The sequence below is a fragment of the Pygocentrus nattereri genome, chromosome 14 (assembly GCF_015220715.1).
Source record: "Pygocentrus nattereri isolate fPygNat1 chromosome 14, fPygNat1.pri, whole genome shotgun sequence".
Lineage (NCBI taxonomy): Eukaryota > Metazoa > Chordata > Actinopteri > Characiformes > Serrasalmidae > Pygocentrus > Pygocentrus nattereri.
In genome coordinates, this window is record NC_051224.1 from 13,210,919 (window position 1) to 13,236,164 (window position 25,246).

Below are 25,246 nucleotides of genomic sequence, written 5' to 3' on the forward strand. Positions count from 1 at the left end.
TAACTCTGAAAAGGTATACAGGCTAAAAAAAGTAAAGGCAATAAGCATAGCAAAGGCTGCCTCAGCCTCTGAATCCAGAGACTTTTTTGGGTTGTCTAGTTCTTTTTAAGCTGGCAAATGGTAAAATCTCTAAATTGCAAATTTAAGTACTTGGATTTGTAACCAAACTACCTGATGGACTACAATAAACACTAGAACTTTGCATAACTGCAGTGAGGAAATATGTAGTGAGAATAGTTCACAAATTCTGAAATTGTCTACAAATAACTACTGGAACTAACAATAAATATATGTGTACATATAAGATCAGTAGGGCACATTTTTGAATAGACTGCTAAGAATGATCCACTGCCCAAATAACACCTGCTCTGTGGTGATGTGGTCTGGACCCCTGTGGGGGGACCATTGAAGAACAGGGTAAAAGGGATTTAACAACGTATGCAGAGAAACTGATGTACTACAGTCTGTAATTGTAGAACTACTATATGTAGAACTACCTATATGGTAAGTGGAGCTGACAGAATGGACAGAGTGTAGGAAATGTCCTTAATAAAGGGGCCAGAACAAGAGAAGGAGGGGCTTAAGTTATGTACATGCCATGCTCAACTTTTTTATAAATCAATAATAAATTCTAGGGGTCAAGATCAAGATTATATATTTGTTGTATACAAAGTCTTATTCCTATAAGGGCATTCAGGACACTGTGCTGAAAATGTATGAACTCCACTACATTCACTCCAATACATTAATATTATTCTCAATAAACCCAAACTGTACAGTCTGCATATTAGACATGCCTAGAAACAGAACAGAAGACAAGCCAGACATTTAAATCCTTCACACAAGTATGAAAAACCCTGCAACACAGCATGGACTTCCATGTAGCTGCGATACCAAATCGACAGATTGCGGTAGTGGTTACAGAGGAATGGTGTTTTACTGGCCTAGTTACGCTGTTCTATGATAATTTTACTTATCTTTTACTCTGCTTAATAGGAAAAACATAGCAGTACCTATGTGACTACATTTTTGAACGTGTGTGTATATGATTATGACTTTGTTGTGAGCGGATTACTTTTGCTCTTCATGCAAATGTAGCCGTGTTTCTCTCCTTCACAGCTTCGAGATGACCACATCCCTGTGGTTCTGTGAGGACTGCCATGCAGAAACACCACACAGTTGCGCTAATAACACACAAATAAACAAACACAATTAACAAGAAATATAAAGTGAGACATTAAAAAAAGACACTGATGGTAGGGCTGCACAATATCGACAAAGTATGAATATTGCAATTTTACTGCTACATATCGTGTTCACAATATGCCTGTGTCACAATGAAATAGTCAAAGGTTGGACTACATTGCTTTGATACATTGATTCATCAAAACATGCATAAAAACACTCAAAACATGAACTGTGAATGGACAAGACACACTTATAAAACGTAGTATAAATAAACTGACTGGCTGGATGGCTCATTTACATATTGCAGATTTCTGAAAAGGCCAATATGGCAAAAATTATACAAACTACATATTTATGTGACAGAATAAAAAATAAGCAAATAAGAATAAAAGAACAGATAATCAAGAAAGTAAATATTAAAACTGGTAGAAAGCAACCGAGGTTGGATGTATAGATGGATGGATGGGTGGATGGATGGATAGTTATGAGAAGTAAGAAGTAGAAGTACTGGTTAGATGGTTTAATTAGGGAGTTTTAGAACATTTTTCTAGTACCGAGTTCTTGTTGTGTCCACTCTTGTCCACAGGCTCCCCAGGAGCCCAGTTTGTGTAGCTAAGCAACCCAGGCTCTGCCCACTTGAACTGTCCTTGAGAATCTGAGGTAAGCCCCACCCACAGATGAAAACTGGTGTTGGGCAGCAGAGTCACCAGGAAGGCTAAAGCAGACAAAGGTGTGGAAGAGTGTGAAGAGAAAATAAAACGTGTTACACAAAAGAAATTTGTATGTCACACAGATCGCTGAAGGATCGTCTTTATTGTCTACTGCAATCCTATTATTCTGGGGTTCCACAAGGGTGGGCTCTAGGCCACATCCAGATTATTATTAAAACCATGCTCTTCGCCTTGGCTTGCATTAAAATGAAGGCAGCTTGAGTTCATTTTGCGTAAGATTCAAGCATGCTTCTTTGTAAACACAAACTACATGATCAGCATATTAGGCATGCCTTGGACCACAGAGGACAAACCAGACATTTAAGACCTTCATATGTATTTAAAACCCTGCAACACAATAAAGATTTCTATGTAGCTGTGATACCGCACTGACGGAATGAAATAGTGGCTACAGAGGAATGAAAGACACCAGTGCTTTACTGGCCATAATAGTGCATAACATTACTTTAACCCTTAAGGCCTCCGGACATTTATTGTAGAGATGATATTTACCAGGCTTAGGCAAACAGTATGATGTTGTGGAGAAAGCTAACACCCATAGACGCTGTGCGTAGGCACATGGCAGCTTGGAGCACTCCGCAGACAAACACACCATGCAGCAACGCCTGTGATTGGACGATGTGAGGATTTTAAACTTTTAATTCCCACCACTACTTCTACTTTATAACCTTAACTACTTGCTTTATAACTGCTTTGTAACCTTATCTTCATTTCTAACACTGAAGTCGTCTCAAGTTGGCTCTCCAATGCTGCTCTTGTTCTTGCATGTGGTCGCATATGCTGTCCAGATTGGACCAGAGAGCATTCAAGAATCCACCGTATATGTATTGTCGTTTTTTATATACAGTACATTTATAAGTATCCCTTCCTTATTTGTGCAATACTGTTGGGAATAAGAATGAAATCCAAAGAATGAAAGGAAGAAAAAGTTCAGAGAGGTAGGACTGGGGACTTTGGAACCCCATTTCTACAATTTGTCCAAGAAATGTCTTTAAGACAACCATTTCATTTAGACTGTTGTTCTATCTCATCATAATTAATTGGCATAAAATTTCGATAATTTCAGCTCACTTTATTACATCACTGTGCTGCTGTGTTGCTTATTACTAGGTTGTGGCTACATATCACCCGCTCCCTTAGGAAACGACTTAAAACAAATTTATTTTGCTTGACATTTTTAATACAAAAGAGACATACATTTATTTGCATGTTTGTGTTTGTCTGCACCTTGTTCAATGTGACTGGGCACTGTAGTTAGTTTTGCCCCTTGAGACTGGCACATCATGTGGGCGGTAGACCAGGTGACACGCCTCAATTCCTCGTGCCCAAACAACTTGTAACACTAACAGAGAAGGGAGGGGTCAAAATATAGCATATAAACACATATAGACAAATTTAACTGTTCCAAAATGTTTAGACTAATCATTACAGAAAGCATTCGGCATTCACTTTCAATAAAGAAACACTGAGGATGATGTACTATTGAGTAGAAAGTTATTTTTTACTTTGTGAAGGAACGGACTCCAGCCATAAGGACAGCCTGCTGGGATTCGGGGAGGAGGCGGGATGGGTGGGGGCGTGCCCGTGACATTTACTCTTTTACACACATATGGCAAATCTATATGACACTTCTGTTCTGCCCATTCACCTGAGAGGGAGAGAAACTGAGAGTAAGTTTTACTGAATGTTAGCTGTTACGCTACCAAAAATATTTGTGATATTAGACATTACATACTAACATACATTAGAATGGCTTTTACTGTCCTATTAGTAAAAATTCATGACATTATCTTCTTTTGGGAACTGGACATTAACCAAAATATTGAAAGCAAAATGCATTTTTTTCCACTCCTGTATCAAAAATGTATTGTGTCATGGTGAGAAACAAAAACAATACATATTGTACTACGACAACTCTAGTGTACGTAAAAGAGAGACACAATGCACATTGCCAAACCTTTAGACCCAGATATGTGGACACACTTGGAGTCTCTAGTGAGGGGGCGAGGTTGCCCAGGACCCCATGACACATAGTTGAGCACAGAGTGATCAGACCACCTGTATCGTCCATCATTCTCAAATGTGTGCAGTCCAATCCACCAGTGATCACTCTCTATTCTTGTTATCTGGAGACATACACACACACACACACACACACAGAAACACACTTTTCTGAAATATAAAGTAGAAATGGGTTGTTTGCCTCACATCAAAGAATTTTATAAGAACTTTATAACATTTCACACTGTAGGATGTTTATCGTTATCAGAGTATACTGATGAGAGTGGATATCTTTGAAGCCATAGTTCAGGAAAAAAAATCTAATTTACACAATTTGTCCTTTACTTACCAAATGTAGTCTCTCACCCAAACTGTGTCCTTGCTTCTTTAGCTTTTTACACTGGAGCTACAAATCTGATGTAGCTAAGAAGTGATAGAAGCTTATAGCCACTTGTTAGCATAGTGCAAGCTGCATGCCTGAATCATCTCATACTTTCCTTAACAAGTATGACAAGTAATGCTGAATAGACCCGCTTTTTGACACTGTATGACATACTGTTATCTATAAAAATGAAAAATCTCACAGCTGCCATTCTGAAGCGTAAACGCTGTCTGTACTTTTGTTTTTTTATAGATAACAGTACGTCATACAGTCAAAAAAATACACTATATTTTTAAAAGCATTCACTCATCCATCCAAATAATTGAATTCAGGTTTTCCAATCACTTCCATGGCCACAGGTATATAAAACCAAACAACTAGACATGCAGACTGCTTCTACAGACATTTATGAAAGAATGAGTCGCTCTCAGGAGCTCAGTGAATTCCAGCGCGGTACTGTGATAGGACGCCACCTGTGCAGCAAGTCCAGTTGTAAAATTTCCTCACTACTAAATATTCCACAGTCAACTGTCAGTGGTATTATAACAAAGTGGAAGTGATTGGGAAAGACAGCAACTCAGCCATGAAATGGTAAGCCATGTATAATGAGTGGGGTCGGCGGAAGCTGAGGTGCAAAGTGTGCAGAGGTCACCAACTTTCTGCAGAGTCAATCGCTGCAGACCTTCAAACTTGGCATGGCCTTCAGAATAGTTCAAGAACAGCATAGAGAGCTTCATGGAATGGGTTTCCATGGCTGAGCAGCTGCATCCAAGCCTTACATCACCAAGCACAATGCAAAGCGTCAAGCGCAGTGGTGTAAAGCGCCGCCACTGGACTCTCTGTGTTCTCTGAAGTGGCGAATCGTGTTTCTCCTTGGCTTGCATAATTTAGGGGTTATATTTGATCAATCCTTGTCATTCGACACGAATGTTAGGCAGCTTACCGGGTCTTGCTTTTTTCATTTAAGAAATATTAGCAAACTGAGATCAGCATTGACAGATATGTGTGTGATAATATCAGACATCAGCCCTGACCCACATTTCTCAGATGGGTGTATCCCTAGTTTGTATGAAGCTAATTCCTAGAGTATAAGCTTCTATTACTTGTTACTGTATTAGCCTCACAGCTGCAGTGCAAAACCAAAGAAGTAAACTTTAGACATGGAACATGTTCTTTCTGAATGACTACATTTGGAGGAATGGAGGAGATTGTTTTTGCAAAACTTATCCTTTAAATGACTGATGTAAAAATGTGTGTGTACCTTGCGCACGATGCTTGCCACAAACTGTCTCTCTTCATTAGAGTGTATGGAGGCGAGGGACGCGGAAAACCATGAGCAAATCCTTTGGGCCTGTTTCCATGTTGAACGATGCTTAAACAGCTTGTACTGAGCCTCCTCAAAAGTCACCCACTCCAGTCCAGAGTCTACACACCAGGGTACAGACACATGAACACAAGACATATCCCATATATGTACTATAAAGTTTTACTGAGCTTGTTTAATTTTTGGTGAAACATAAATAAGAACGTCACCATCTTGATTAATTTACAGATTTTTACCTATTTTTTCCCCAGTCTAGCCATGGCCACATGCATTCGATAGCTAGGTTTCCCCGTGTCACACATTGCTACCAAGATAGGAGGATGAGGGGTACCACATGCTTCCTCCATGATAGCCACTGCATATTTTGGACCTACTGCTAATTTAGTGTCAAATGTCATTGGATGGCTCAACATGCTTGAAGGAGAGCGCTAACTGCCAATTCTGTTATGTCACCTAGCAGACACTTAAGATGGCTAGCATTGTGGTGAGTGATGAATAACTATCCAGTCCACAACACATACACACTGTGTAACATAAACCAACACAAGCATGGAAAAAAATACACAAAAAGCACTAAAGATGATCCAGCATTACAGACCTTCAGCTGTCTCAGGCTCCAACTCTGCTTTTCCTGAATCAGACAAGATGCAAACATTAAGACTCATAATCAGTGTGTGTTTGTCTGAGTGTGGTAAGTGTGTGTGTGTGTGTGTGTGTGTGTGTGTGTGTGTGTGTGTGTGTGTGAGAGAGAGAGATATTACCCTTGGGTATTTTGCAGATCCAGTCCAGTTCAGTTTCACATTCTGTCTTTAGCCAGTTCATATCTGAAGGGTTCGCTGCTCCACACTGTGCTGAGCTATACGGACCCCTGCCGAAGTTCTGATAGGACACCTGAGAGAGAGAGAGACAGAGAGGGGGGGGGGGGGTGCTTCAGCCTTATAAAGATATACAGTATTGTGCAAAAGTGAGAGACCACCAATAATTTATTTAATTTCGAGTCAAAATAATTTTTGGGACTTTAGATTTGACGTGTCTTATCGTGTCTAGTCTCCTCAGAAAGATCTCCAGGAAAATAAATAATGATATGAGTACAGAACGATATTACTTACACTGTTACTCAAACGTTCAGAATCAGTGGTAATATTCAACAATATAATACCAAAATAATTTTTTCTGGAGCAAAATTTATAAAATGAATCTAACAAGCTACTTTTCTACATCTTCATAGTTTAAAATAATCAGTGGCAAGCTGTAAAAATACAATTGGTCTGTTGCTCTGGGAATTTACGATCACAGATGCATGTAAATTCAACCAACCCAATGGCTTGCAGTCTTTTCCAATGAATTTAATGCATTATTACTGTGTTAAATGTCATATAACATGGATAAGATGATTCTAAAATGACTAGGAAAGCTGTAAAACAGCAGACCAATAGCATGAAGATATCATAAAATAATATTCAGAATATATTAAATTAACTTGATGAGAAATGACCATAAATAGATCATTGCAGTATATTTTACACTATTTATTATTTAGTATTGAAACAACATTGTCGTTTTTTCTCATCTTGAAACATTGAATAAAACATCTAAAAATACTTTCTAGTATTTATAATATTTTAATTTAGTTCATAATATTTCAGTCTACACTGTATAAGAAGAGTACAGGCTCACTTACAACTGATCCATCACTCCATGTCCAGCTGTCACTGTTCCGACGGGATAAACCAATCCAGATCCAGTGCTGCTCATGATCTTCCTCATCCCTACACACACAGCCGATCACACACACACACACACACACACCGCCGTAAGTACTTAACCAATCAGACACTAATAGGCTAAACAAATCGCCAATTTGTTTCATGAGTTTTACGTGTATGCTCATGCGTGAGTGCACTGCAGTGCAGTGAAATTTATGACTTTTGTTGTTTGCTCAAATTTTTGGTGCCAAGAAAATCTACATGAAGCAAATATGGTGGCACTCAAGACATACTTCTGAGAGCCATGCAACATGAAAACAATAAGCACTAATGCTAAGTCCTTTACTACCTCTATAGTATCATATGAACATTGTAGTGCATTATGACGTATTTTAAGCAAACAAAGAACTGACAGTAAAGTAAAATGGCGGCCATTAGAGAAAATTGTGTATATCCATTTTTAAACAATTTAAATAATCTGAAAACACCAGCTGCAATACACATTTTGGGAAAACCTCATGATTAGTTACTCCTGTGTACTTCTGCCAACTTACCATTGAGGAAATATAAAGTTGGTGGTCCAACAGCGAAGGTATACACATAAAAGAACATTGTAAAGCAACTTTAAGTGACATAATGAATATTAAACAAGACATCAGCAATTTTTTCATAATCTTTATCCTTGATTAATCATCTAAAGTTGACAAGTTGTTACAGCCCTAATTCTCAGGCAAATACAGCTACTCAGAACAATGGAGTAAAGCCACATACACATACAAATACACACGCACACACTCCCTTTCACAACCATACTCACCCGAAGGCCTCATGAAGGATCTGAAAGAGGAAGGCTTCCTCATCTGAGTTGCCAAAGCTGGCCAGGTCAGCACCGTGCTTCTGACAAAACATATGAGCCTGGATCCACGTCAGCTTCTTCTCCAGATCCCCCGCATGGAAGACCTGCAAGAGTCAGCAGTGAGAACACACACATACACACGACTGCTGCCAATGACAAACCCACACAAACATTCTACAATCCACAAAAAACAGTGTTGGGCCATATATCTCCTGTTCTAGCACTAGTGTAACACAATGATGCTTATTTTAGCTTCAGAATGATTTATACACAACAAAAATGTAAACTGCATCAACTATAAGTGACTTCATAAATAAACAAGACAAACAAACAAATCATTGTATGCTGGAAGCTTCAGATTATTTCGAAAGAACAAAATATTCAAAGTACATCTTACACAATATTTCCTTGCTGGAAATGTGCTTTGCGGTTAGTTAATGTTTATAATACTGATCCTTTGGTGCTTTTTTTTTGTAGCAAAACAGACCAAAACAGTTAAGCAAACTATGTCAGATCTGTAAGCGATTCTTTTGACTTGTCTCAGACTCACGGTTAACTGACCTCCAACTTATCTTAGACTCTCGCTTAACTGACCTCCAACTCATCTTAGACTCTCGCTTAACTGACATCCAACTTATCTCAGACTCTTACTTAACTGACTCAAATCTCAGACTCATGCATAGCTGACTGCCAATTCGTCTTAGACTCTCAGTTAACTGACCTCCAACTCATCTTAGACTCTCGCTTAACTGACCTCCAACTCATCTTAGACTCTCGCTTAACTGACCTCCAACTCATCTTACCTCTCGCTTAACTTATCTCAGGCTCTCGCTTAGCCGACTCACATCTCATCTCATACTCACACTTAACTGACTCCCAAACTGACTTGTGACTTGAAAAAAATCAGCCAGAGGAAAAAATAGCACAAACAAAACTGAGTGAATAAAGAGTGCCAACAATAATATGGGAAATAAATACAACCATACATGTGCAATTTTGCCTTTCAGTTTTACTATGGTCATGCACAGTGCATTATGGGTACTGTAGCGAGTTTAAGTCATTACTTTGGCAACTGCAGTCACTGCTGTAATGCAAAACACTTTTTTCACTTTTTTGTTTAATAAATGAACTGTCTGCAATAATGCCGAATACTTCACCAACATTCCAGTCCAACTCAACCTTTTGATAAATAGTGTCACCGAGGTCTGTGCAGTACTGCTTCAAATGAGTCTTTCATTATGGAAAACTTTCAGTCTAAAGGACAGAACTAAAGCACTTCTTGTAGTAAATGTGTTTAATGGAATGAGGCAAAACTAGCAGTGGCTAATTCAGCTGAAGTTGTCAGCGAATCTCCTTGAAGTACCATATTTACTACATGTAGCACTCCAGTTCTGTCCTTCAGACGGAAGGTTTTTCTGTAATGAAAGCCTTGTTATTTAAAGTAGTGCCAATCCTGGCAGGGGCAAATGACAAAATTAAAATTCTCTACTGAAGACTCAAGACACGACTTGGATTTACATTTTATAAATTCGAGGTTAGACTCAAACTACCTAAGGCTGAATGGTTTTCTGTAATGTAAGGCTTGTTATATAAAGCGGTGTCGAACTTGACAGATACAGCTAATAATGAGATTGAAATTCTGTACTAAATACTCAAGACTCAACTCAGACTTATACTTCAGAGACTCAAGACTCAACTCAGATTTATACCTCAGAGACTCAAGACTCAACTCAGACTTGCACCTTAAAGACTCAAGACTCAACTCAGACCTGCACCTCAGAGACTCGAGACTCAACTCAGACTTGCACCTCAGAGACTCGAGACTCAACTCAGACTTGCACCTCAGAGACCTGAGACTCAACTCAGACTTATACCTCAGAGACTCGAGACTCAACTCAGTCTTATACCTCAGAGACTCGAGACTCAACTCATACTTGCACCTCAGAGACTCGAGACTCAACTCAGACTTGCACCTCAGAGACTCGAGACTCAACTCATACTTGCACCTCAGAGACTCGAGACTCAACTCAGTCTTATACCTCAGAGACTCAAGACTCAATTCAGACTTGCACCTTAAAGACTGAAGACTCAACTCAGACTTGCACCTCAGAGACTTGAGACTCAACTCATACTTGCACCTCAGAGACTCGAGACTCAACTCAGACTTGCACCTCAGAGACTCAAGACTCAACTCAGATTTATACCTCAGAGACTCAAGACTCAACTCAGACTTGCACCTTAAAGACTGAAGACTCAACTCAGACTTGCACCTCAGAGACTCGAGACTCAACTCAGACTTATACCTCAGAGACTCGAGACTCAAATCAGACTTATACCTCAGAGATTCAAGACTCAACTAAGACTTGCACCCCAAAGACTTGAGACTTGATTCAGACTCCCACGTTAGACACTTGAGACCCGACACATTTCCAATTCACACATTAGAGACTTGAGACACGACTCGGAATTACAACTCCGAGACTAACAAGAACAAGAGACTTAAGACTCAGACTCGAACATCAGAGACTCAACACCGATTATGGACTCTTACCTCAAACACTCAAAACTCAACTAAGATTCACATGAAGCAGTCTCAGTACATCTGTGTAATGTTGTGTCACCAGAGGGCAGTGAAGAATCTTACAGCACACCAGATGAAAAGCACAGCAAAGAAGATCTTACAGAGCTCACAGCTAACAGGAGTTCATTTCAGTACATTTTCTTGAACTATGTGTAAGCACCCCTCTCCATGGATCACCACCTTATTGTGGTGGAGGGGTTTGTGTGCTTGAATGATCCTAGGAGCTATGTTGGCTGGAGCAAAAGCTCCTGGTAGGGTCTCCCATGGCAAACTGGTCCTAGGTGACAGGCCAGACAAAGTGTGATCCATAATCACCCCTATGAAAACAAGAAAACAGGATTTGTGTACCCTGCCCGGATCAGGGTTACCGGGGCCCCACCCTGGAGCCAGGCCTGGGGGAGGGGCTAGCCAGCGAGCGTCTGGTGGCCGGGCATTCACTCATGGTGCCCAGCCGGGTCCAGCCCGAAGGAGCTACATGAGTCCCCCCTCCCATCGATCCACCACCGATGAGAGGGGCAGTAGTAGGGGTTCGGTGCATTGTGGATCGGACAGTGTCCGAAGGCATGGGCCTTGGCGTTCTGATCCTCGGTTGCTGAAACTGGCTTTTAGAACTTGGAACGTTACCTCACTGGCGGGGAAGGAGCCTGAGTTGGTGCGTGAGGTTGAGAGATACCGGCTAGAAATAGTCGGGCTCACCTCAACACACAGCTTGGGCTCTGGGTCCAGTCTCCTTGAGAGGGGCTGGACTTTATTCTTTTCTGGAGTTGCCCATGGTGAGAGGCGGCAGGCAGGTGTGGGCTTTCTCATAACCCCTCGACTCGGCGCCTGTATGTTGGGGTTTTCCCCCGGTGGACGAGAGGGTAGCTTCCCTACGCCTTCGGGTTGGGGAACGGGTCCTGACTGTTGTCTGTGCTTATGCACCGAACAGCAGTTCAGAGTACCCAGCCTTCCTAGAGTCCTTGGGAAGGGTGCTTGAAAGTGCTCCTCCTGGAGACTCGATTGTCCTACTGGGGGACTTCAACGCTCATGTGGGCAACGACAGTAAGACCTGGAATGGCCTCTCTGATCTGAATCCGAGTGGTGTTCAGTTTTTGGACTTCTGTGCAAACCACAGTTTGTCCAAAACAAACACCATGTTTGAACACAAGGATGTCCATAAGTGCACATGGCACCAGGACACCCTAGGCCACAGTTCAATGATTGACTTTGTACTTGTGTCATCGGACTTGCGGCCATGTGTTTTGGACACTCGGGTAAAGAGAGGAGCTGAGTTGTCAACTGATCACCACCTGGTGGTGAGTTGGATCAAGTGGTGGGGGAAGATGCCGGTCAGACCAGGCAAACCCAAACGTATAGTGAGGGTTTGCTGGGAACGTTTGGCAGAAGAACCTGTCAGATTGATCTTCAACTCACACCTCCGTCAGAACTTTGACCAGATATCGGGGGAGGTGAGGGACATTGACTCAGAATTCCGCTCCTCCATTGTTGAGGCGGCCGACTGTAGCTGTGGTCGCAAGGTAGTTGGTGCCTGTCGGGGCGGTAATCCTTGAACCCGGTGGTGAACACCCCAGGTGAGAGATGCCGTCAAGCTGAAGAAGGAGTCCTACTGGGCATGGTTGACCTGTAGGACACCAGAGGCAGCTGGCAGGTAATGACAGGCCAAGTGATCTGCGGCTTCAGTCGTTGCCAAGGCAAAAACCTGGGTGTGGGAAGAGTTCGGTGAGGCCTTGGAAAGTGACTTTAAGTCGGCTCCAAAAAGATTCTGGCAAACCGTCAGGCGACTCAGAAGGGGAAAGCAGTGTGCCACTAACACTGTATATAGTGGAGATGGTGTGCTGCTGACTTCGACTGAAGACATCATTGGGCGGTGGAAGGAATACTTTGAGGACCTTCTCAATCCCACCAACACGTTCTCCAGTGAGGAGGCAGAGTCTGGGGACACGGGAATAGGCTTGTCCATTACTGACGCCGAAGTCGCTAAGGTAGTTAAAAAGCTCCTTGGCGGCAGGGCTCCAGGGGTGGATGAGATCCGTCCCGTGTTCCTCAAGGCTCTGGATGTTGTGGGGCTGTCTTGGCTGACACGCCTTTTCAACATTGCGTGGACATCGGGGGCCCAGCTGACCTGGGAGCGCCTCGGAATCCCCCCCAGGGAGCTAGTGGAAGTGGCTGGGGAAAAGGAGGTCTGGGCCTCATTGCTTAAGATGCTGCCCCCGCGACCCGAACCCCGGAGAAGTGGAAGATGATGGATGGATGGATGGATGGATGGATGGATGGATGTGTAAGCTCCAAGACTTATGCCTGCTAGAGTCCAATACATCTCTATGCTCTAGACAAGATTCAGTTCAGGTTGCAGCCTATTATACCACCTCCAATTAGAAGGATGGGGGAGTCCTAATTAGTGGCCAATAAAATTTCCAGACACAGATATGGTAAACTGATGTGCAAATAGTTTATTATACATATTAAACAAAATATAATACATTACTTTATTTAGAACCTCAATTAAAACTGAAAAAGGCTTCTGTTAAAATAAAAATAGTGATCAATAATGCTGACACATTAACCCAGTAATATTACATTTACATTTACGGCATTTGGCTGACGCTCTTATCCAGAGCGACTTACAATTTGATCATTTTACACAGGTAGGCCAAGGCGGTGTTAGGAGTCTTGCCCAAGGACCCTTATTGGTATAGTGTAGGGTGTTGGCCCTGGTGGGGATTGAACCCCAGTCTACAGTGTAGAAGGCAGAGATGTTACCCACTACACTATCCAACCACTTATTTAAGCAGGTTTCAGGATTAACAAGGATTTAATAAAAGGGGTAACATACACTGTGGTAGCCTATTAGTCAGCCCTGGGCAGGGCAACACCAATTTACACCACAAATCACACTACAATGAAGCCACTCCACACTCATCACTGCAAATAATAATGCCAGGACTCTTATAGCATACCCCAGGATCATAGCCCAATTATTAATAAATCCCTGAACCCAGGCTCTGACCCACTGGTTTCCACTAAATACCGCTAGTGGTTTTCCTACATAATAACCATGTTTTCCAACAATGCTAAAACAATAAAGAAAATAGTTCAAAAAGAAATTGAAACCAGTTTAGGAGAATAAGGAAAACAGTGATTGACTCTGCTTGGCAACTTGCAGGATGCTTTATCAGTGCTACTTCTTTCATTGTTCTGAAGAGTCTCAGGTGCTCTGGAAATGTAACTTCAAGCCTCAAGCACTCAAAAGACTGACTGCAACATCCACGACTGCCGCCTTGACTTGAATCAACTTGCTGCATGCATACAATTCCACCACTGCACTGCTCACTTCCACCACCAATGTCCCAGTAAATGAAAACATTCCCGTTAAAACGGAGGCATTCCAATGATCAAAAGCGTTTGTTGCAACCTAACCGTTCATATGAGCACGCTTCTCCATGCACGTGATCAAACAAGAGTTAAATTAAGTCTCACGGCACTTCCACTCGGCCAGCACCACTTTCTTAAAGGGGCAACGTGATTTAAAAAGGGCACAGAGCTCGTACATACATGTTGGGCAGAACAGACATTTGCAGTGGCTGACATGGGCAATGGGTCATAATATGATTTGTATGAGAAGGTAGAATCATTCCATGACTCTCTCAGCACTGAGCCAATCCTATTGCCTTGCAGGTTATATTGGAAAAGGTAAAGACTAATTGAGCTAACCCCTGCAGAAATGCCTGATGCTAACATTGCATCACTAGGTGAATAAAGGCTCCAGCTAGGGCAGAATGGATTTTAATACATGCATTGATCATGTGTTCAGGAACAAGGCAGACCACCAGTTAGGGGTTTTAGCAGTGGTCATGGCTTGGAGAGGAGATGAGCACCATTAAATCTCACAAAGCCCACTGAAAAGACCAGATGGGCAGACAGCAGCTATTAATCAACAAGCCAGAATGGGTGAGGCCCAGATTAAGACTGACCCCACATCCAATTCGCAAGCTCCAGGGTGGGAGTGGCCAGTGTGCTACTGGAGCCAATTCGACCAATTCCACAAGCTACCACATAAGAAGTGTTGCAGAAAAGTGGCAAGAAAAAATAAAGACAGGCTCGAATTTACAAGTACAATCTAGTTATTTAGATATAATATATTTTTATTATTTAGTAAATGTATCACATTTAGTATTGACTAATAAACTCTTTACAAGCTTGCCCTTTTCAAGCTAAACAGTACAATGTGACAAGGCTAGTAAGTAGACATTAGCTGAGGTGAATACAGGCACATTTGTTGTTTAACTTAACGATTTTATGTTGCCTTTTTCAGCGTAAAATTCATGCCACATGTGGCCAACTATGGGTTTTGTTGACAGGGTCTACGTTTTTTATTTAGTACATTAATAATAAGATGCTAAGTGGTGCTTCTTTGTGTCCAGCGTTCAGTAGGCCACTCTACCAATGAAAAAGAAACATCAACAGATATTCTTATCAATTTATTCAACAGAAATAGTTTAAAATGTAATTCAGTTTCAATTAAAATATTTTAAAAATTCCAATTTAATTAAACATAAAGGCTGAAACTGCTTTTGTGATGACCTGCTGCCATGACTAACTGAAATTAAAAAATACTGGTGTTGAGTTAAATCAATGCCACCTACTACTAAGTGCACTGAAAAAAAATCATTTAAATAAAACATACAAGATCAACACCATTAATATCCACAGAAAGACAGCTGTATTAAAGTAATACCTTTCATTCATGCCTACACATTTCAATCAATAACATTCAATGCCTCTTGTTTATAAGTCTAAAACATTCTTTACAAACCTAATCTCTAATCTAAACTAACCTCTCACACTCACTATCAAATCTCTCACATTCACTATCAAACCCCCTCACACTCACTGTCAAACTCTAAGGCGTTATTGATAGTGAATGTGAGAAAACTTGATGGTCGCGTTTTCTGGCCGAGAGAGTTATTATTTAAATTAGCAGTATCTGATTCGCTCATAATCAAATATGCCTGTCTCCAACATGCAGTAGTTCACTCTTAAAAACACAGTTCTTCAAAGGTCTTTTACAACCCCAATTCCAATGAAGTTGGGACGTTGTGTAAAACATGAATAAAAACAGAATACGATGATTTGCAAATACTTTTCAACCTATATTCAATTGAATACACTACAAAGACAAGATATTTAATGTTCACATGGATAAAGTTTTTTTTTTTTCAAATATTCAATCATTTTGAATTTGATGCCTGCAACATGTTCCAAAGAAGTGGAAGACAGGGGCATGTTTACCACTGTGTTACATCACCTTTCCTTTTAACAACACTCAATAAGAGTTTGGGAACTGAGGACACTAATTGTTGAAGCTTTGTAGGTGGAATTTGTTCCCATTCTTGCTTGAAGTACAACTTCAGTTGCTCAACAGTCCGGGGTCTCCATTGTCATATTTTGCGCTTCATAATGCGCCACACATTTTCAGTGGGAGACAGGTCTGGACTGCAGGCAGGCCAGTCTAGTACCCGCACTCTTTTACTACAAAGCCATGCTGTTGTAACACGTGCAGAATGTGGCTTGGCATTGTCTTGCTGAAATAAGCAGGGACGTCCCTGAAAAAGACGTTGCTTGGATGGCAGCAGATGTTGCTCCGAAACCTGTATGTACCTTTCAGCATTAATGGTGCCTTCACAGATGTGCAGGTTACCCATGCCATGGGCACTAACACACCTCCATACCATCAGAGATGCTGGCCTTTGAACTTTGCGCTGATAACAATCCGGACAGTCCTTTTCCTCTTTGGCCCGGAGGACACAACGTCCATGATTTCCCAAAACAATTTGAAATGTGGACTTGTCAGACCACAGGACACTTTTCCACTTTGCATCAGTCCATCTCAGATGAGCTCGGGCCCAGAGAAGCTGGCGGCGTTTCTGGGTGTTGTTGATATATGGTTTTCACTTTGCATGGCAGAGTTTTAACTTGCACTTGTAGATGGAGCGACGAACTGTGTTCACTAACAATGGTTTTCTGAAGTGTTCCTGAGCCCATGTGGTAATATCCGTCACAGAATGATGTCGGTTTTTAATGCAGTGCTGCCTGAGAGATTCAAGGTCACGGGCATTCAATGTTCTGCCTTGCTGCTTACTTGCAGAGATTTCTCCAGTTTCTCTGAATCTTTTGATGATATTATGGACTGTAGATGATGAAATCCCTAAATTCCTTGCAATTGCACATTGAGAAACATTGTTCTCAACAATGTTGCTCACAAAGTGGTGAACCTCGCCCCATACTTGCTTGTGAACGACTGAGCCTTTCAGGGATGCTCCCTTTATACCCACTCATGACACTCACCTGCTTCCAATTAACCTGTTCACCTGTGGGATGTTCCAAACAGGTGTTTTTTGAGCATTCCTCAACTTTCCCAGTCTTTTGTTGCCCCTGTCCCAACTTCTTTGGAACGTGTTGCAGGCATCAAATTCAAAATGAGTGAATATTTGCAAAAAACAATAAAGTTTATCCGTTTGAACATTAAATATCTTGTCTTTGTAGTGTATTCAGTTGAATATAGGTTGAAAAGGATTTGCAAATCATCGTATTCTGTTTTTATTTATGTTTTACACAATGTCCCAACTTCATTGGAATTGAGGTTGTAGTAAAGACAGTGGTTCTCTATAGAACTAGGAACACGAAAAGAACCATTATTAAATAGCGCTTTGCATGGTGAATTGGTTCTTCAGATGGATAGACAATGTGCTGTAGATGGTATGACTAAAGTCTTTTTGGTACTATAGCATATACTATCAAAGCTCTCACACTCACTATCAAACACTCTCACACTCACTATCAAACCCTCTCACACTCACCATCAAACCCTCTCACATTCACCATCAAACTTCTCACACTCATCATCAAACCCTCTCACACTCATCATCAAAACCCTCTCACACTCACTATCAAAATCTCTCTCACACACTATCAAATTTCTCACTCTCACTATCAAACCCTCTTTCACTCACCATCAAACCCTCTCACACTCACCATCAAACTTCTCACATTCACAATCAAACTTCTCACACTCACCATCAAACCCTCTCACACTCACCATCAAAACCATCTCACACTCACTATCAAACTCTCTCTCACACACTATCAAATTTCTCACACTCACTATCAAACCCTCTCACACTCTCTATCAAACCTTCTCACACTCACTATCAAATTCTCTCTCACACACTATCAAACCTATCACACTCACCATCAAACCCATCAAACTCACCATCAAACCTATCACACTCACTATCAAACCCTCTCACACTCACTATCAAACTCTCTCACACTCTCTATCAAACCCTCTCACACTCACTATCAAATTCTTTCTCACACACTATCAAACCTATCACACTCACCATCAAACCCATCAAACTCACCATCAAACCTATCACACTCACTATCAAACCCTCTCACACTCACTATCAAACTCTCTCTCACACACTATCAAATCTCTTACACTCACCATCAAACCTATCACACTCACTATCACAAAATAGCTTTGTTTCACATACTCAGCATAAAAAATGAAAAAAAAAAAAAAAACAGAAGTAGAATATAGGGTTGTATTTTATTCATCCTAATGTAAAAAGTTCTATCACTTTAACTGGAGATAACTGCAGAGGGCACGTCTGGTTGCAGAAGCTCAACAATCAGGCGATCGCAGTTAAAAAATGATAAAGACAAAAAAGATCGGGCATGGTGAGAAGACAGGACTACACGGTGTTCCAAACTATTATGCAAATTATATTTTTCTCTGATTTTCCTAAATGGTCGATGCAAATGACAGTCAGTATAATTTTAAAGTCATCAACAGTTAAAGTATAAATCAAATTTTATTGAACAAACCTCCCAATGATAACAGTATTTTTTCAAACTGAAAAAATGAACTGAAAATGGTCATTTGTTGAATTTGTAGCATTAAGAGGTTACATTTACTGAAGTCGAAAGCTATTTTAATCAAAAACATCTTAACAGGCCAAGTTATTTGTTAACATAGAACCCCTTCTTTGATGTCACCTTCAGACTTCTTGCATCCATTGAACTTGAGTTTTTGAAGCATTTCTGCTTGAATTTCTTTGCACGATGTCAGAATAGCCTCCCAGAGCTTCTGTTTTGATGTGAACTGCCTCCCACCATCATAGATCTTTTGCTTGAGGGTACTTCAAAGGTTTTTGATAAGGCTGAAGTCAGGGGAGGATTGTGGCCACACCATGAGTTTCTCTCCTTTTACGCCCATGAAGCCAATGACACAGAGGAATTCTTTGCAGCGTGAGTTGGTGCATTGTCATGCATGAAGATGATTTTGCTACGGAAGGCACGTATTTTCTTTTTGTACCATGGATGAAAGTGGTCAGACACCTTGAGGGACCCTAAAGGGGCCTACCAGCTCTCTCCTCATGATTCCGGCCCAAAACATGACTCTGCCATCTCGCTGCTGAGGTTGCGGCCTTGTTGGGATATGGTGACCATCCACCAACCATCCATCTGGACCACCCAGGTTTGCATGGCACTCATAGGTAAACAAAACTGGTTGGAAATTAGTCTTCATGTACGTCTGGGCCCATTGGAACCGAACCGTTTCTGCTTGTGAGCACTGGGTAGGGGTGGCCAAATAGCATCACGACAAGCACCAGGATCCAACAGCATACCGGGCAGAGCACTCAGAGAATGTACCAAATAGCTGGCTGATGTTCTCATGGACATAATCAACATTTGTTTGAGCACTGCAGTCATTCCAACATGCTTCAAGTCCACCATCATTATCCCTGTGCCGAAGAAGTCTCCAGTGTCCTGCCAGAATGACTACCGTCCTGTTGCACTCAATTCCATCACGATGAAGTGCTTCGAGAGGCTTGTCATGAGGCACATTAAAAAACCAGCTTCCTCCTTCACTGGACCTACTGCAATTTGCATATTGCCCCAACCGGGATAGGTAATAACATCTCCAACACCACCATACTGAGCACCGGTGCCCCTCAGGACTGTATGCTTAGTCCGCTGCTGTTAACTCTGCTGACTCATGAATGTACTGCAAAGTACAGCTCAAATCACATCATCAAGTTCACTGATGACACGACTGTGGTGGGTCTGATCAGCAAGAATCATGAGTCAGTGTACAGAGAGGAGGTGCAGCAGGTAACAGAGTCGTGTGGAACCAGCAACCTGTCTCTGAATGTGGACAAAACTAAGGAGATGGTTGTTGACTTCCAAAGAGTGTGAGGTGACCACTCCCCACTTAACATCACTGACTCCGCTGTGGATATTGTCAGGCACATCACAGAGAACCTCACCTGGTCCCTCAACTCCATAGCCAAGAGAGCCCAGCAGTGCCTCTACTTCCTGTGGAGACTGAAGAAGGCTCATCTCCCCCGTCCCATCCTCACCATGATCTACAACCAATTCCCTGGTTTGGAAATTGCACCACCTCTGACCTCAAGACCCTACAGCGTGAAGTGAGGACAGCTAGGATGATCATTGGGGTCTCTTTCCCCTCAATCATGGACATCTACACCACATGCTCCATCTGCAAAGCCTCCAGCATTGTGGACGACCCCATCCATCCCTCACACTGACTTTTTTCACTGCTGCCGCCTGGCAGAAGGTACCGGAGCATCCGTGCCATCACTGCCAGACTCTGTAACAGCTTTGTTCTGCAAGCGATTAGGTTATTTAAACTTACAAGGACTGATCTGAAAGCCTCCCTCACACACATAGTCTACACTCACAAACAAACACACACACACAAACACGCACACACCTCTTTTGCTGCTGACACTGTGTTTACACTGTTTACTCAAGTTTTACTACCTCAGTAACTGCTGTGTTTATGTATGTTATTTGACTGCGTGACTCACAAATCACATCTTTGCACCTTATTCAACTACCTCATGCCCAGAAATGTGTGCTGTGTATGTGCTGCACTGTCCTGTCTGTTTACCGTGTCTAATGTCTGTTTATCATATTTAATACACACTGTTTCTAACCTATATCTTTATTTGCACACTATGTCTGCACGTTGCACTTTTTGTTCCTTGTTGCATCGTGTTCTTCAAATACCAAATCTCTTCACAGTACGATGATCACGCTCAAATTTTCGTGAAATATCTAATGTTTTCATGCCTTGTTCAAGGCATTGCACTATTTGACGCTTTTGGGCAGAGATCTTTTTTCTTTCCCATATTGCTTGAAACCTGTGTCCTGCTTAATAATGTGGAATGTCCTTCTTAAGCAGTTTTCCTTTAATTGGGCTCACCTGCTAAAACTAATTATCACAGGTGTCTGAGATTGATTTCAGTGATCCAAAGAGCTCTGAGACACAATACCATACATGAGTTTAATTGAAAAACAAAAAATTAAGTATTTATGACACTTATATCCAATTAGCAAAGTAGTTTGGAACACGGGGTAGTCCGGCATTTGGGGAGGCAACCTTACGTTGTATATGTGTTTGTATATTTTATGCAGCTATTCTATCAGAAAGAAACTGAAGCGATATAGGGCAAAGACTCAATAGGACTCCCGCCATTAAACAGCGAAATCAAAGAGGAATAAAAGTCATGCTGCACAATAATTATGAGAAAAATTCACTGTAATGTCACGTCACCAGATGTGAACTTCGTTACAGCTCCAGACTTAAGAATTAAAGCTGTGAGCTCCTCACTGTCCGGTATTCATATCATCAAGTTCTTTCATACACTCTATCAAGCTCTCGCACACTCACTATCAATAACGCCTTAGCGTTTAAAAGTGAATGTGAGAGGGTTTGATAGTGAGTGTGAGAGTTTGATAATGAGCGTGAGAGCATTTGGTAGTGAGTGTGAGAGGGTTTGATAGTGAATGTGAGAGGGTTTGATAGCAAGCATGAGAGCGTTTGATAGGGAGTGTGAGAGGTTTGATAGTGAATGAGAGTTTGTTTGATAGTGTGTGTGAGAGAGTTTGATAGTGAGTGTGACAGAGCTTGATAGCGAGTGTGAGAGAGCTTGATAGCGAGTGTGAGAGAGCTTGATAGCGAGTGTGAGAGCTTGATAGCAAGTGTGAGAGGTTTGATAACAAATGTGTAAGAGAGCTTGACAGTGAGAGTGTTTGATGGTGAGAGGCTTGATGGTGAGTGTGAGAGAATTTGATAGTGAGTGTGAGAGGTTTGATAGCGAGTGTGAGAGAGTTTGATAGTGAGTGTGAGAGCATGTGATGGTGAGAGGTTTGATGGTGAGTGTGAGAGAGCTTGATAGTGAGTGTGAGAGCGTTTGATGGTGAGAGGTTTGATGGTGAGTGTGAGAGCGTTTGATGGTGAGAGGTTTGATGGTGAGTGTGAGAGAATTTGATAGTGAGTGTGAGAGGTTTGATAGTGAGTGTGAGAGTTTGATAGTGAGTGTGAGAGGTTTGATAGTGAGCGTGACAGAGCTTGATAGCGAGTGTGAGAGAGCTTGATAGCGAGTGTGAGAGCTTGATAGCAAGTGTGAGAGCTTGATAGCAAGTGTGAGAGGTTTGATAACAAATGTGTGAGAGAGCTTGACAGTGAGAGTGTTTGATGGTGAGAGGCTTGATGGTGAGTGTGAGAGAATTTGATAGTGAGTGTGAGAGGTTTGATAGTGAGTGTGAGAGAGTTTGATAGTGAGTGTGAGAGCATGTGATGGTGAGAGGTTTGATGGTGAGTGTGAGAGAGCTTGATAGTGAGTGTGAGAGCGTTTGATGGTGAGAGGTTTGATGGTGAGTGTGAGAGAATTTGATAGTGAGTGTGAGAGGTTTGATAGTGAGTGTGAGAGCGTTTGATGGGGAGAGGTTTGAAAGTGAGTGTGAAAGAGTATGATAGTGAGTGTGAGAGAGTTTGATAGTGAATGTAAAAGGTTAGTTAGGATTCTGGCCTAAACGGCACATATAAGCACACACCTTATAGCAGTGGCGCAGCATGCTAGATGTTTTCCACTCAGGAGGGCATGCCCCGGTAAGAGAGGGAGTGGGCTGTGGTTTGGGGGGTCCAGGGAAGATAGTGGAGTCCTTTTCTTGTCGGCAAATGTATTTGGAGCGCGCACTTATGCACTCCTTCACCTCCCACAGGCCTGTAGCATGTCCTGTCGCCATTGCAACACATCCGCCTTTTATAGGGGCTGAAAGTAAAAGAATGTCATACAAGAGACGTGGATGAATCTGACCTTATCAATCTGGTTGTCATTTGTCTCAGTACTCACTCAAGGGCATGCACTATTAACCCGGAGAAGTGAACAGGTGATAACAAAAGCATAGTGTAATTTGATAATTATTTTTTTTAACTTATGATACATGGAAAAAAGCAGCGAAATTGAGTTAGAAGTGCAGATTCTAGCCTTACAATCAATATCACATTTGTGGTTAGAAGAGGAGACATTTGTATTTGATGAAATGAATTCTTCACACCAAACAAATGTAAAAAGTCAGTTCTAGTAAAAAAGTGGAGTCACCAACCTGACAATTTAGAATATAAATCAAATGTAAATGCAATTATGGGTTAAAGCCATTCACAAATTGTACTTGAATATTCAAGTGGTTCAATGCTCAATCACAAAAAAGTAAAAAACAATAAACAAATCAATAATTTTAAAAAAATCCAAGTCAAATACATCACTGAAGATGACTACTGATAAGAAAAGTCTCTTTAGAAAAGTTCTAGTTTAAGATAGAAGCTAGTTGCATCATAGCCTCTTTAAATGCTCTATGTGTCACACAGCATCCAGGAACTGACAGCGAGTGACTTCAACATTAAAAAAGAATGAATTGGCCAAATTTGAACCATTTTCACAAGTGTAGTCGATCAGCTTAAAAACAAGGAGCTTAAAAACAAAAACACAAAATCTTAACAAACCAGAGAAAATGAGGAATAGATCTGGCTTTTTATTGAAAGATTAACAGCGTAAGCGGGATCTATAAGTTTAAATCTATAAAATTAATAAGCTATTTTTAGAAATTTTGTCCACATTTTCTTCTTTACGCAGTCTAGTATATAATGTTTGTTTTGAGCATTGATTCTGACCATTTACATATTGATTACTGACCATTGTAAAGACTTTTAAAAGACTCAAGACTAGTATTGAGGTTAAAGCTTGTTCAAAGTAAAAGTAGCAGCCACACTGAGGCTAAAATGTCGTTTTTACTTCCAAGTTCCTGACCTTAGACCTCTAATTTATTCACCACAAAAACAAACACAATGGTCAATCTCATCTCTGTGACTACTGGGTAAGCCTGGGTTTTTTATTGTCTGTAACTGTCTGTCTGTCTGTCTGCTGGATAGAAAGCAAGCTAATCCGATTTTCCTTCTACGCACTAAAAGCATAATTTTGCTAGTATAAATACTAAATAGTCTAAATAGTTTTGCGTTTGGTGGACATCCTACCTGTACATGCAAGCAATGTGAAAATGTGCCATTTGACAAAAAGATGCATTGTGCGTAAGTGGTTGTAGATGCAAGTGTCTCTTTATGTGCGTGTGTGTGTGTGTGTGTGTGTGTGTGTGTGTGTGTGTGTGTGTGTGTGTGTGTGTGTGTGTGTGTGTGTGTGTGAGTGTGTATACCTGGCTGGTCCCGGTTCCAGTTAGTGTATGCCAGTTTCTCTCCAGTGAGCCAGCGGAAGGGGCCAGTGCTGTTCTCATCATTCAAACCCAGCCAGAAATGATCGTCTGAACGGCCAAACATGAGACTGTTCACAAATGCCTGCTCAAACCTACACAATAAGCAGCATCTGTTAGCACATCAAACCATCAAATCATCAAATAGATACTCTTTATATTATACACACATCCAGTGCAGAAGTCAGAGACCACTCTTAATTTAATCAACTTCCAATGAAAACAGCCACAAGTACAAATGATGTTTTTTAATATCAGGAAAAAAACTGAAAATATATATTAATTTTCTATTTAATTATAGAAAATTACACAGAAGCCTCAACAACTAAATGTAAAATGAATGTGTCCACTCCTTGCCTTTATTACAGCTTCTCTTCTCACAGTGGAAGGACGGACAGAAACTCCTGATTTATTCAGATCTGAAGTAGGAGTGGAGCTTGACTCTCTCCTCTCTCTCAAAGACGAAAGCTCTCAGTACTGTTTATCTGATGGAGTTCTAGTGGTCTACCAGGTCTTCAGCCCCAATTTCTACATATCTTATCTACTTATTTTTTGAACTCCAGTTTTGTAAACTCCATTTTCCATTTACTTTCCCATTTATTATGCAACTGCAAGTAGTTACCTTGTATTTACTCTGCTGATAAATGAATAACTTGTACATAATGGCTGTTTTTGCTGGAAATTGAAAAAAAAAAAAGATTAGTCTCTGATATTTGCAATGCATAAAGAACTGCATAAAAAAAGCAGTAATGGACATAATGTACATATCGTTGGCAGAACAAAACCTTCCGAAATGATAATGGTAGAGGAGAAGATTAAAAAAAAAAAACACTTTTCTT

The 25,246-nt window shown here is 41.2% G+C and overlaps 1 protein-coding gene across 1 annotated transcript in view; it reads right to left on the minus strand.

Moving 5' to 3' along the window:
• The window catches only part of mrc2 (mannose receptor, C type 2), a 74,461-nt gene that overhangs the window by 5,498 nt on the left and 43,717 nt on the right, over positions 1-25,246 (minus strand). Inside the window, exons 12-23 of the mRNA XM_017686155.1 lie at positions 24,354-24,502; positions 22,701-22,918; positions 8,150-8,292; positions 7,308-7,395; positions 6,388-6,517; positions 6,225-6,257; positions 5,564-5,727; positions 3,877-4,045; positions 3,425-3,567; positions 3,147-3,261; positions 1,743-1,903; positions 1,076-1,184 (exon numbers count right to left, since the gene is read on the minus strand). Coding sequence (XP_017541644.1) covers positions 1,076-1,184; positions 1,743-1,903; positions 3,147-3,261; positions 3,425-3,567; positions 3,877-4,045; positions 5,564-5,727; positions 6,225-6,257; positions 6,388-6,517; positions 7,308-7,395; positions 8,150-8,292; positions 22,701-22,918; positions 24,354-24,502 — 1,622 coding nt within the window. The remainder of the gene's footprint in view (positions 1-1,075; positions 1,185-1,742; positions 1,904-3,146; positions 3,262-3,424; positions 3,568-3,876; positions 4,046-5,563; positions 5,728-6,224; positions 6,258-6,387; positions 6,518-7,307; positions 7,396-8,149; positions 8,293-22,700; positions 22,919-24,353; positions 24,503-25,246) is intronic.